At 42.6% G+C, this 14,546-nt stretch overlaps 1 protein-coding gene across 1 annotated transcript in view; it reads right to left on the reverse strand.

Annotated features, from left to right (window-relative positions):
* Positions 1-10,922: 10,922 nt before the first annotated feature.
* Positions 10,923-14,546, reverse strand: part of GET3 (guided entry of tail-anchored proteins factor 3, ATPase) — a 29,669-nt gene continuing 26,045 nt past the window's right edge. Inside the window, exons 6-7 of the mRNA XM_077470398.1 lie at positions 13,597-13,794; positions 10,923-11,477 (exon numbers count right to left, since the gene is read on the reverse strand). Of these exons, the coding sequence (XP_077326524.1) occupies positions 11,346-11,477; positions 13,597-13,794 (330 nt within the window). The 3' untranslated portion in view covers positions 10,923-11,345. The remainder of the gene's footprint in view (positions 11,478-13,596; positions 13,795-14,546) is intronic.

Consider the following 14,546-nt stretch of genomic DNA (forward strand, 5'->3'; position numbering starts at 1 on the left):
ACCTGAAGAAAAAACTGATAGTGTGTATGGGGCTTAACAGGATTTCTTATAATATTGCCCTGTATTTGGCTCCATCCATCTTCCCATCAACTCTGACCAGCTTCCCTGTCCCTGCTGAAGAAAAGCATCCCCACAACATGATGCTGCCACCACCATGTTTCACGGTGGGGATGGTGTGTTCAGGGTGATGTGCAGTGTTAGTTTTCTGCCACACATAGCGTTTTGCTTTTTAGGTAAAAAAAAAGTTCAAATTTGGTCTCTTCTGACCAGAGCACCTTATTCCACATTTGCTGTGTCCCCCCACATGGCCTCTCACAAACTGCAAATGGGACTTTATTATTTTCATAATCGATTAGTTGGCTGATTATTGTTTTGATTAATCGGTTAATAGCCTTAAAAAAAAAAGTGGGTCAAATTGACGTTCATTGTGTATGTGATTTTTGTTCAGAGATGAAGTGAAAATTTCAAACAAAATTCTTTCATTCAGCAAATATTCTCACCTGAATATTGATCCGTGAGGCCAGCATAAGGCTCGTGCACACCTATGCAGTTTTTGCCTTTGATCTGTTTCTGCAGTGCTTTTTGCTGTGCGTTTTGATTTTTGTGCATGTGATTTTACTGCAATTTTGCGTTTTTTGCATTTTTTGGGCAGATTAAAAAACACAAATTGCTGCAAAAACACATTACATTATTTTCTGCAGCTTCTCCATTGAAGTATATTGAACCAAAAAAGCACCGTTTTGCGTTAAAAGTCCCTGACCCTTTCCAAATATGCAGCGGCTGAAAAAAAGCACAGATATGAACGTGTCCCATAGGAAACTATGTAAATAGACTGTAGTGCTTTTCTGCAAAAAGCACTAACAAACATATAGATGTGAACCAGGCCTAAGACGTTTAGTAACATAATGGGGTTAAAAAGACTAAAATTAGCCCTTTATAGTACAAAAAAGCAGATAATCACTACTGGAAGGGGTTCATTTTTTTACTGTAGAACAGTGAAAGTAATATTTACAGTAGTGATCAGGGGCGGACTGACCATTGGGCCACTCGGGCACTGCCCGAGGGCCCCGTGCCATTAGGGGGCCCCATCAGGGTTGCCAGCCTCAGTAAAACCAGGGAAAGTATGTGAAAATCTGTGTTTTTTTTTACATCTGTCTCTGAAATGTCCTTTACCGACATACTTTTGGTCTAAAAATCCAGAGATTATAGCTGCCCCACCTCTCCAGTACCTTCTCAGCCAATAGAAACATGTCTATGTATACTGTGTGATTGTATACTATTTGTGTATACTGTGTGGCCCCATAATGTCTGATTGCCTGGGGGCCCCATAATCTCCTATTGCCCGGGGGCCCCATGAGTTGTCAGTCCGCCCCTGGTAGTGATTATATTTTTCTACTATAAAGGGCTCATTTTAGTTTTTTTTTTAACCCCATTATGTTACTGGCCGATTAATCAATTATTAAAATAGTAATCGATTAATTTCATAATCGATTAGTTGTCGATTAATGAATTAGTTGTTTCAGCCCTAGTGGACAGATTCTCCCACCTGAGCTGTGGATCTCTGCAGCTCCTCCAGAGTTACTATGGGCCTCTTGGCTGCTTCTCTGATTAATGCTCTACTTGCCCGGCCTGTCAGTTTAGGTGGACGACCATGTCTTGGTAGGTTTGCAGTTGTGCTATACTCTATCCATTTTCAGATGATGGATTGAACAGAGCTCCGTGAGATGTTCAAAGCTTGGGATATTGTCTTTATAACCTAACGCTGCTTAAAACTTCTCCACAATTTTATCTCTGACCTGTCTGGTGTGTTCCTTGGCCTTCATGATGCTGTTTGTTCACTAATGTTCTCTAACAAATCTCTGGGGCTTCACAGAACAGCTGTATTTATATTGAGATTACATTACACACAGATGGACTCTATTTATTGTGAGGGGTTAGCTCGGCAGCGGGTGTGTGTGAACCCTTGGATGGGTTCACAACACAAAATCAGGCACAGCAGACAGCGTTGTAGGTGCAAAAAACAAAAGATGCAGTTTATTTATGCTACATGCAGTGAAACATAACAGCCAAACAAAAATAAAACATGAAAATAAATCCTGGTCAGCTTGACCTCTAATTCCCTGTCTAACAACTGAGTGCAGCCTTGTGCTGCACCAGTCCCTGTCTCTGTTGTAGAGATTTGCCACACAGGCGTTAACTCACCGCACAGAACAGGTGTCACACTCCCCAGTCTATACAATACAAAACTGGTTCCAGGATGGAGCATCTCCCTAAGCATGCTGGGGTTTTTTGTAGAGGTCTTAATGAGCCCACTTACTTCAGCTGGGCTCATTAACTCTTCCCCTCTAGTTGTACAAGTCTGCATAAAGCCTGAATCTAGGGCACACATATTTCCCATCCTGGATACAACCAGGTGACTTTACCTGCCTGCTGCCACATTATATATTAGGTGACTTCTGAAGACAATTCCACTAGATTTTAGTTAGGGGTATCAGAGTAAAGGGGGCTGAATACAAATGCACGCCATACTTTTCAGATACTTATTTGTAAAAAATGTTGAAAATCATTGATCATTTTCCTTCCACTTCACAATTATGTGCCACTTTGTGTTGGTCTATCACATAAAAAATCCCAAAAAATACATTTATGATAACAAAATGTGGAAAATTTCAAGGGGTGTGAATACTTTTTCAAGGTACTGTAAGTCTCAGAGAAGGGATTATTGACAGCTGAAGAACCCTTTGCAGTACTTCTAACCACTACTCATCCATAAGTGGTTTCATACCTTGTATTCATGTTTCTTTGCTTAATGATGTCAATAGACAGTGGGACCTCGCCCATAAAGGATCATATATTCTGGATACCTTTTGTGTGGGCCATTTATTATAAAAAATAAAAAAAAAAGTTACATTATATTTCTTATATGTATAATTATTTGCGATTTCCACAGGAGGAGGGACAGGAACCATGGTCAGGATGTTATTTTAGGCCCGCCAGCCATTGTCCTTGTCTGTCACCTCTCGCCATCTATTATACAATTATACACTACTATCACACTTTCAAAGCATTATAAAAGGATTTTTTTCTAAGTGGACACAACAAACATGGTTGTCCCTGTTTATCCAGCACTCGAGCAGACAATGCACAGTGACTGTGGGAAGTAAAGTGACATTAAAGACAGAATATCCCCTGCTCAACGCACTGTTGTCTTATGAGCGCTGATCTAATAAGTAGAGTCATCCACGTACGGTGGGAAGGAAAACAACATAAATGCATCTGAAAAAGTCTCTGACGTCAAGAGCAAAAAATTTTACTAATGCATGAGAGCACAGTCAACCAGTTTTGTATAGACAAGGTCAAAATGGCTACCACACACGAACGGACAGGACCAAAAAAAAAAGTCAATAGCAAGACCTACAGCTTGACAATCTCATTATTTATTTATTATGATTTTTTTTTTCAGTGCCCAAAAATTACAACCTCCATTTTTTTTTAATTCTCCATTATACATGGTACAATGCGGCCAATACGATCTTTGTATAATTTTTATATTTATCAAAACTGTGAAGTTTCTTCCGCTCAGCACTCAGTAAGTAAGTGCAATTAGTGTGAGATTTAATAGTATTGTTAAAAAGCGGGAGTGTACAATGATGCTTTCCAAAATGCTTGCAATGTATATAATTAGCCTGAGTAGGATCATTTATTTAATCTCACTAAAGTGTAATAGCACTTTAAATGGCCATCTAGTCCTGCGATGTGAATGCGCCTACCAGACATGCACAGTTCAAGTCACAGCTGTTTCAGGAGTGAAGCCATGCCAAGACCCTCACCTACCTAGACACCAAACAGCACCAGGCTGGGTGGGTGAAACCTTGCTTAAAGACAAAAAAAAAAATGTGTGTGATTACTAATACCCTGTTTCCCCGAAAATAAGACAGTGTCTTATATTCATTTTTGCTCCTAAAGATGCACTAGGTCTTATTTTTAGGGGATGTCTTATTTTTCCATGAAGAAGAATACAGTACACATTTATAGTTGGATTAAAAAAAATGGAAATGTATTACTTGTATATAGTACGGTAGTTGTTGTCATCACAAACCAGCATAACCAGACCCTGTGTGTCTGTGTCGGCCAGATTCCACACAATGTGGCCGACTCCTGCCCCGCGTGACTCACTCACTGTCTAATTGTGAGTCAGTCAGGGCAGAGCGTGCAGCAGCTTGTCCTGGCGGAGGAGCAGGCTCTCTGATTTAAAGAGGCCTCACACTGCCTGAACAGCTCCGGCTGTGCTGTGGCCAATCAGTGAGCTGCGTGGCAGCGCTCTCCGATACGGTCCAGAGGAGTCAGATGCTTTACGGTAGCTTCGGGGGCCTTATATCCTGGGGTGGCCTTATTATCCGGGGAGGCCTTATATTACAGCGAGAAGCAAAACTGGAAGTAGGTCTTGTTTTCAGGGGGATGCCTTATATTACAGCGAGAGGCAAAACTGGAAGTAGGTCTTATTTTTAGGGGGATGACTTATATTACAACGAGAGGCAAAACTGGAAGTAGGTCTTATTTTCAGGGGGGATGCCTTATATTACAGCGAGAGGCAAAACTGGAAGTAGGTCTTATTTTCAGGGGTGATGCCTTATATTACAGCGAGAGGCAAAACTGGAAGTAGGTCTTGTTTTCAGGGGGATGCCTTATATTACAGCGAGAGGCAAAACTGGAAGTAGGTCTTGTTTTCAGGGGGATGCCTTATATTACAGCGAGAGGCAAAACTGGAAGTAGGTCTTGTTTTCAGGGGGATGCCTTATATTACAGCGAGATGTAAAACTGGAAGTAGGTCTTGTTTTCAGGGGGATGCCTTATATTACAGCGAGATGTAAAACTGGAAGTAGGTCTTGTTTTCAGGGGGATGCCTTATATTACAGCGAGAGGCAAAACTGGAAGTAGGTCTTATTTTCAGGGGTGATGCCTTATATTACAGCGAGAGGCAAAACTGGAAGTAGGTCTCATTTTCAGGGGGGGTGCCTTATATTACAGCGAGAGGCAAAACTGGAAGTAGGTCTTGTTTTCGGGGGATGCCTTATATTACAGCGAGAGGCAAAACTGGAAGTAGGTCTTGTTTTCAGGGGGATGCCTTATATTACAGCGAGAGGCAAAACTGGAAGTAGGTCTCATTTTCAGGGGGGATGCCTTATATTACAGCGAGAGGCAAAACTGGAAGTAGGTCTTGTTTTCGGGGGATGTGTTACTTTCGGGGGAAAGACGGTAGAAACCTGAAATGGAAAAGATATGTAGCCTGTTACACAATCTTTCTGAAAATGCTAGTTGCCCAATGTCAATTTGTTCCAATGGCGTGAACACTTTTGAATAATTGACCTCAAACCAGTATGCAAAACAGAAATTCAGATTTTAGTTTAAGGGTTTCCATAGCCAGCTCAACTTTTGTTTGATTCTTGGTGAATCGGATGAAATCTGAGCTGTGGGTGACCTTGCCAGCATCATCCCAGTCAACAAAAATTAAAATTAAATATTGAATCACGCAGGTGGACATATATCAGCCCAACAGTGACTGCTTCCTGTCGGATGCAGTCGCTGTTTTTAAGCACCATTGTTTTCAGGCAGCCATGGGTGCCAAATGCCTGAATAGAAAAGGCAGCAGTGGAGACTCCCCATGCATGCTAAACACCAGTTCATTTTTTTCTTGTACAGCCTACCCGCTGTCGGCATCCTAAAGTGGTTGTAAAGGCTGAAGGTTTTTCACCTTAATGCATTCTCTCCTGTGCAGCCTCCCCTTGGCCACCTTAAATAATTTCCATGAGCCCAATCTCTATGCAGCGTTCTGCCCGAGGGCAGAGGTGCTACTCTCTCCCCCCCCCCCCCCTTCCTCACAGGACTCAGTGAGAGCATCAAGGGCCATTGGGTTCTGTTACTATCATTTAAACCCAGTGACAAGAGAACAAGGCCACGACAAACTATGTGTGTCAACAGACACACACACAGTACAGCTTGAGATCAAGCCCGCAAAAGTGCCCCCATAGCAAGTGGCTTGCTATGGGGGCACTTGGTGGGGGGGGCCATGAGGGACCCCAAAATAGGAGTATCAGGGCTGCTCTGTGCAAAGCCATTGCATATAGCAGGTAAGTATAACATATTTGTTATTTAAAAAAATAAAAATAAAATAAAAACGGATCCTTTACAATCACTTTACCTAACACATGTTTGTTTCAGGTCAGTGACTTGAAAAGTATGGAACGCGAAGAAAGCCAGGAAGCTGGCATTTAAAAATAAAAGGGGGGGGGGGGGGTCACCAATGGCAGTCTGTTTTCCCCTCTTTTTATTTATTTATTTTTACTTGGAAGGGGGAGTGGGGGTGAGACCAAGGAACAGTCATCAAGGTGTCTCATAGGAGGCCGCTGTAGTTGACGTTGACACACAGATCCTTTCAGGCTCACATACTGGGATGAGAGAAGGGATAAGACTGTGCAGTACACTATGGCTTTATATTGCAATCATCTGTATCAGTGATGTGCTATAGTAGATGTGGCTTTGGGGGGGGGGGGGGGGGGGGGAGCTGGACGTTGCCGGCAGGTTATGTAAGGGGCACAGACGTTTTCTGTCCAGAACTGTGCGTCTCTCTGGGGTTCCCTCCTGTGCTTTATTTAAGGGTAATTAAGCAGAAAATCCAAATATAGGAGGAGTGGAGGGGAGAGCGATGAGGAGGGACAATCTGATTGACCTGTTCCCAAAACAGAAAAGACCTGGAGTGGATGGCGGCACTAGCTGTACAGGAAAAAAAAAAAAAAAAACCCTCATTCAAAACCAACTCTCGGCTCAATCATTGCATGGCAGGGAGGATGGGATAAGACTGAAAAATGCAGGAACTGGTGGCAAGCAACCCGATCTGGTTCAATAAACATTCATCAGTTTTCCTTGTTTAAGTAGCTGTGAACACAGGCAGGTGGGATCAGATTGTGCTTTGCTTTCATTGCTCCATAAGGCCTTGTTCATGTGGGCATCAGTTCATCCAATGCCCCATACTCATAAATTCTGCCAACAAAAGTCGGGTGAGAGCTTTGTCAGAAATTCCAACCGTGTGTACGCTCCATCAGACTTTTGCTGGCAGAATTCCAGCCAGCAAAAGATTGAGAGCAGGTTCTCTATTTTTGGGTCAGAAAAAGCTGCTATCCAAAAATTCTGTTATGCAATTTGGACGGGAAAAAAAATAAATAAATAAATAAATCACGCATGCTCAGAAGCACTGAACTTAATTTTCTTGGCTCGTCGTAATGTTGTACGTCACAGTGTTCCTGACGGTCGAAAGTTCCGAGAACTTTTGTGTGACCGCGTGTATGCAAGGCAAGCTTGAGCGGAATTCCATTGGAAAAAAACATCCAAGTTTTTTCTGATGGAATTTCTGATCGTGTGTACGGGGCATAAGTGCAGGCAGTCCAAATTATGTCAATTGGTACGCAATGGCTGCAGGTACACAACTGCTTCTGCCAGTCTGACATTCGTGTGGGTACAGGTGCATGTCCCCGAACGCTGATAGTTGGGTTGATTTACTAAAACTAGAGAGTGCAAAGACTTCCATTTTTTTTTGTCAAAACCAAATTGAACAAGCTGAAGTTAGAAGCCGATTGGTTTCTAAGCAGAGCTGCACCAGACTTTTCACTCTACAGTTTTAGTAAATCAACCCCAGTGTGAGTTCAGACGGTCGTGCACCAGCACCCATATGGATGTCAAATTTAGAGCAGCAGTTGTGTCCATGCAATCATTGGGTCTCATCTGACATGAATGGGACTGACTGCACATTGATGCACGTAACACTTGTTCATCCCCGTGCAGGCAAATACGGCCGTTTATGCAGGTGTATACCCATGAGAGCAAGGCCTAAAAGCAAGTGTGAATACATGGCAGCCCCATCTCAAATGTACATCAGCCCTTCGTAAACCGTATCCAGCAACACCTTAAAGATAAATTCCCGATATGTTTTAATTTTTACATTATTCACTTGATCTAGCTTGGACCAGTAAGTATGTATGTGTCATGCCCATGGCAAAGGTGACAGCAACAAGGAAGGCAACCTTGTCAGAATAGACAGGAGAATATATCTCATAGGTTCAAAAGGTTGCTTCTAGAGGACAGATGTATCAGATTGAGATCCTATGGCAGTGATGGCGAACCTTGGCACCGCAGATGTTTTGGAACTACATTTCCCATGATGCTCATGCACTCTGCAGTGTAGTGGAGCATCATGGGAAATGTAGTTTCAAAACATCAGGAGTGCCAAGGTTCGCCATCACTGTCCGATGGCATCCTACAGAGCACACCTAGACAGTACTGTGAGCAATGCCAGTGTACATGGAAGGTTTCGGCAGGCCAAGGTGTTTTTAGTGAACCTAGGCTTGTGACCTTTGGCTGCGTTGATGCAGGATGCTCTAAGGCAGGGGGTCTCCAAACTGTGGCCCTCCGGTTGTGCAGGAACTACAGTTCCCATCATGCCTAGTCATGTCTGTTAATGTCAGAGGTTTACAGTGCTTCATGGGACATGTATTTCCACAACAGCTGGAGGGCCGCAGTTTGGAGATCCCTGCTCTAAGGCAGGGATCTCCAAACTACGGCCCTCTGGCTGTTGTAGAACTACACTTCCCATGAGGCATTGTAAAACTCTGACATTCACAGTCATGACTAAGCATGATGGGAACTGTAGTTCCTGCACAACCGGAGGGCCATAGTTTGGCATCTCCTGCTCTAAGGCAAGGCACATGCACCAGTTAGGATAGAGCTGGTATCCATAAGTTTAGGAGAAATAGCAGCAGGTTTGACCGCCTGTACTGAGTCCTACAAACCCAACAAGGTACCATCCTCAGCTTCCTCTTCATGAAGTACAGAAGCAGTCAGAGTAAAGTCATAGAGAGACTCTGAAGGACAGGAGGAGGGTGCCTGCTTGTGGTCCCTACAACCTGAGGTCTTATAAAGGACTGAAAGCCTGCACATAAATTCACATAGGCAAGAGGAGGTGGGTGCCATGGAAGCCTTTGAGAATGGTAGTGACTCTTCAGGACAGTGAGCAGGGCTAGCAAAATCAGAACCCATATGGAAGAACACCGTTTTAGTTGTGGATGGACCACAGCCCTAGACCAGCAACAGATCTGTCATGCTGCAGGGAAAAAAACAAAACAAAAAAACATTCTAATGGCTATATATAGCAGCTAGGAAAGCTTGCTAGAATCTTGAAAAAAAATTAAAATAAATAAAAGATTTGCTTCTCTCATCTGTCCATTCTCCGGACACTAGCAAAAAAAAAACAAAAAAAAAAAACAGAGGCTTTCTGGGAGTAGGAGGGGGTTATACAGGGCTGCCAATATAATATCCCATGGGAGTAGGCTCCTGTGTCTTGTAATGTATGATTAATACAAATTCTCTAACTATGTTTGACTGTGTGATGCCAATTAACAGAATCAAAAGGGGAAATGCTGAAGGGGAGAGCGATAAAAGATTAACAGATTATTTCCTGGGTGAAGGAAAAAGCTAGTAGTAGTGTAAATAATATCTAAGAATATTGACCTGAGATTTCAAAGAGCAAGTGTCGCATAGAGTATGAAGAGCATAACGTTACTTACATTAGATATGAACTGCTGCCATCATCCTGTGCTGCTGGCTCATTGTGGTAATGCCAGGAGCTTGAACTCAACAAGTATCATTGGATGGAGATTAATCTGCTCGGCAGCACTTGGTACTCAAATGATAGCTTAAAATGGAAGTAAACTCCCCTATCGTTTTCAGTCAAGGAAGCTGCCATCTTTGCCTCTGTTTAATCTTCAACTGCTATGGTGCTGCACATGTGATTTGTTATAACACCAGCTGGTGGATGGTTTGATAGTTTGGCTGAGAGCACAGCCAATGGGCAATTAGCATTCCCGGCATGCCTTTTTTTTTTTTTTAACTGTTTAAATCGATGGGTTTAAAAAAAAAAAAAAAAAAACAACATGTTATACTTACCTCCTCTGTGCAGTGGATTTAAACAGCTCAGCCCCGATCCTCCTCTTGTCGGGTCCCTCTTCCATCATGCCGAGTGCCCCCACAGGCAGCAGCTTGCTATGGGCACCTGAGTCACAGCTCAGTGTGTCCATTGAGACACGGAGCCCTGACCAGTCCCCACCCTCTCCTGATTGGCTAACTGACTTTGATTGACAGCCATGGGAGCCAATGGCACCACTGCTGTGTCTCAGCCAATCAGGAGGAGAGTCCCAGATGGCTAACACACTTGTGGACATCGCTGAAGAGATGCCTTTACAGCTCCTTTAAGAAGAGCTCTGAAGCCATCACTGGGTTGGTAGAAATCTGCTGGGCTGGTGGTCAACAGTAGGACCCCTGGGGACTCCTTGTGGAACCCTGGTTGTGCACATGGGATTATGCAATAAGGCAAAGCATAGCATCTCATAATAGACAATCAGCACTCATCTTTAAATTTTCATTGCTTCTCACTGCTCTTCTTAATAGCGGATTTATTGCTACATATAAATTGCACAGTAAGGTGTCTCAAATGATATACATCATTTAAGTACTTTCAGGTATAACAAGGCTCTCTCAAAAGCTGATATTTGTCAAATACCAAGTGTATACACAAACGATAATACCAAGTTTGTGTGTGGTAAAAAAAAAAAAAAAAAAAGTGTATGTGTGTAACGTGTAATTATATATAAAAATGGATCACACCGCACCCTATAAAGGATATTGGTTACCTATACACCCACCCCACCCCACACACACACACAAATAAGGATATCAAGTATCTATATTCCCCATAATGATCATATCAAGTATCTCTACACTGATAATCACATGGTACAGTATAAAAATACTAAGTATTTATACACTGGTAACTGGATTATAAATATTGTACTCTGATAATAAACACCCAACACAGATTTGTATAAAGAGATTTTAATACTCCGCTCCCAGAGCACTACACTTTTGTTTTTTGGGGAGAGGCGGTATATTAGCGATACCCTGAAACTAGAGTGATGTCATGCTTAGTATTGGTTTATAGTGTGGCATTCTCAATGCTTTTGTGAGCATATGAAAAGACAACCGTCCAGGGAGATAGAATGATGCTGAGACACATACACAGACAACAAGGAGATCGGAGTGAAATGTACATATTGTTTGGGTCCCCAAATTCCAGAAACAATAAATAAACCCTCCACAAAAATAAAAAAAAATAAGGGTGGGGAGGACAGGAGGTTTTTGGAGGGGTAAAACCTAATCTGTCAGAGGGAGGTCATCTGTCTTGCTTGCCTCTGTAGTGTTCATGAAACGGTGTGTGGGTAACCAACCCACATCCCAACCCCTCACTTCCCACTTGGAGGTGTGTACGGCTCCAGTAGAAGGTTAGAGAATGTGTTCACGTTTTCTGCTCCCCTAACTTCATGCGGGAGAAGAGGGAGCTTCACGATGTGGAAATCTTCATACAGGTCCTCCATCTTGGATAGAATTAGAGAATATTACAGAATGAAAAAAATTAATTAAGAAACAAAAAAGCAATGAAAGCGGGTAAGAGACACGGAGAGAAGAGTAAGGTAGAAGCAGAAAGATGTTCTGCCAGTGGTAACACCTTAAAATTAGTCTCGCTTTTGACTATAGATATCTGAACGGTTTATTTATTTTATTTTGTGCCGTTCTGTTGCATTTTGTTTCACTTATAATATGCATAGATGCCACATCAGTTATCACTTTATGTTCTGATGACCGGATTCCCTGCTGTGTGTGTGGGCTGCACCGTCCAGTCACTTGTTTTTAGTAGATGACTCCTACATATACAGGGGACAAGCTGGTCTGGCATTAGCTATAATTAAGCACCCATTTGTGGTGTGAAATATGCAAGCTTTGCCTTGTCCTGTTCCTGAGATCGATGTGACATGTTAAATCACTGACAATGGCACCATCTGAATCAGTGCGACGCAGACCTTGCAGCACCACACAGATTTCCAAAAGTAGTTCCTGTACTACTTTTGGCGACTTTGGGGGCGATTCGAATAGCCATCTCTGCATGACCCCCGCACAGATGTCTATCAAATCACCCCCCAAAGTCAGACTGCATTGCCAGTTTGAAATCATTCAGTTCACTCCCATGTGCAAGTTCAGCTGAACTCACACAATTTCAAATTGTGAACCTGGGCTAAAAAAGTCAGCAGCTACAAATAAACGCAAACTTACCTGTCCAAGGATCCAGCTTTGTCCTCTCCCCAACCAATTCTTCAATCGGCTTTGAGTCCAGGCACTGGCATCTTGATTTACAGCTTCATAGCCGGTCTCTCACTGTGCTACGCTTTGTGAATGGGTCCAGTCTTCCAGGACCTGTGATGTGTCCCAAAAGCCTGGGGGGAGGTTTTGGGAGCGGGTACCTGTCAAAACTAGGTACAAGCGCCCTCCAAAAAGTACCAAATGTGGCAGAGGCTGTAAAGAAGTGGAACTTATCCTTTTGGTTGAGATTACGCTTTAATAAAAATCTGCACACATTGGTGTATTTTACATATAGGCTTAAATAAAATGGTAGCACAGAATGCCTGATTAGCCTCCACCACTTAATCCTTTTACCTCATAAACCCCCCCCCCCCCCCCCCACCATTCATGCAACTGCACATTATATTCCCCCCCCCCCCCCCCCCCCCCCACACTACCTTTTTGGGAAAACGTTCCTGCAAAACCAGATTTCTCACCAAGGCCAGCATGACATCTCCCTGCTGCCCGAGGCCTTCAGGGATACTCATGCCAGACATCCCAGGAGGCCTCAGGGTGATGTAAAGCACATCATCAGTGGGCTGGCTGCAACTACCAGGAAGAGAGAGACAGCCAGCACCCAGATGAAACAAGAGAGGACAGGGTGAGCAGCAGCAAAACAGTGTGTTACTCCAGAGCAGAACTGGATTCGTTGGGTGTGAATGCAAGTTTATGAAAAGCAAATCCCACATGGTGTGGATGAAGCCTCAGGCTGGGTTCACACTACTGCGAACTGGATGCAGGTTTCACATCCAATTCGCATAACATTGGGACCGGCTCTCTATGGAGCCAGTTCACACAGCTTTAGTGCTAACTGCACAGGAGGCCTGTGCTTCTGTTGGTCCCATTCAGGTCCAAATGCAGCCCAAAATTTGGGCCTGAAAATTGGACCAGAAACTGTGAATGGAAACGCACCAGACTTTTGCTGTGAGCCGCTGCTTTCTCCAGTGTGAACCCAGCCTTGGTAGAGGTTTCTTTTAATACCAGGGAGGTCCTCCTCCCTAATAACTTTACTACTCATTTATGCAAATCAGCTCCACCTTCTCATTTTTCCTATGTAATTTTGTGTACTTCCACTACCAGGATACTCCACCTGTTTTCAGAGAAAAGTAAGATTTCTCTACCCCACCCATATTTATCCTGGCAGCTCCATCCACTCTACAAACCAGAATACTCATCTGATCTACCTTTTAATACCAGACACTTCCAACCACTTCCTATTACCAAATTCCACCCTTTGGCCAATAGTCAAGCCCCAACCCCCCTATCACCCTGTAGGCCGCTCCCTCTCCTAGATTCCCCCCCACCCCATCATTGACATACCTGGTCAAGGTATTTTGACTGGATCTTGTGTCGGGCTTCGCACATCCTGCATGGCTTCTCAGGTTCAGGAAACACCAGCTGGTTCACTATGATGTTATGTGTGTCTATTTTACATTTCGCCAACTCCTGGATCAATCGCTCTGTCTCATACAGGGACAGGAACTCGGCAATACAAACGCAGATAAACGTTGTCTGCTCCTGTATGGAGAGATATCATACCAGCTCTGTCAGCAATATGTTATTTTATTCATCAATGTGTATAGCAATAAAAAAGGTAAATAAAACCTTAAAAATTCATAATAATAAAAAAGTTGAAATTGTATATATATATATATATATATATATATATATATATATATATATATATATATATATATATATATATATATATATATATATATATATATATATATATATATATATATATATATATATATATATATATATTATAATATAATATATTTATGTTTAGAAAAAAGCTAGGTGTACAATATTGTATTTGTCCATTAAGCATTATACCCAAATAAAGGCCTTCAAAATATATTACTAAGCTCTAATATGCAGGGTCAACTAATATATGTAATATAATGGGGGTTATTTACTAAAGCTAGAGAGTGCAAAATTTGGTGCACTTGTGCATAGAAACCAATCAGCTTCTAAGTTTTATTGCCAAAGCCTAATTGAATAAGCTGAATGGCTACCATGCAGAGCTGCACCAGAGTCTGAGTGCTCCAGTTTTAGTAATTCTCCCCCAATGTGTATGTACATACAGTAAGGGGGGGGGGGGGGGGGGGGGGAGTATTTGATCCCCTGCTGATTTCGTATGTTTGCCCACTGACAAATGATCAGTCTATCATTTTAATGGTAGGTTTATTTTAACAGTGAGAGACAGAACAAAAATATCCAGAAAAATGCATTACAATAAAGTTATAAATTAATTTGAATTTTAA

Source organism: Lithobates pipiens, unplaced genomic scaffold, assembly GCF_037356315.1.
Source record: "Lithobates pipiens isolate NorthernLeopardFrog02 unplaced genomic scaffold, aLitPip1_a1.2 Scaffold_8, whole genome shotgun sequence".
NCBI classification, from domain to species: domain Eukaryota; kingdom Metazoa; phylum Chordata; class Amphibia; order Anura; family Ranidae; genus Lithobates; species Lithobates pipiens.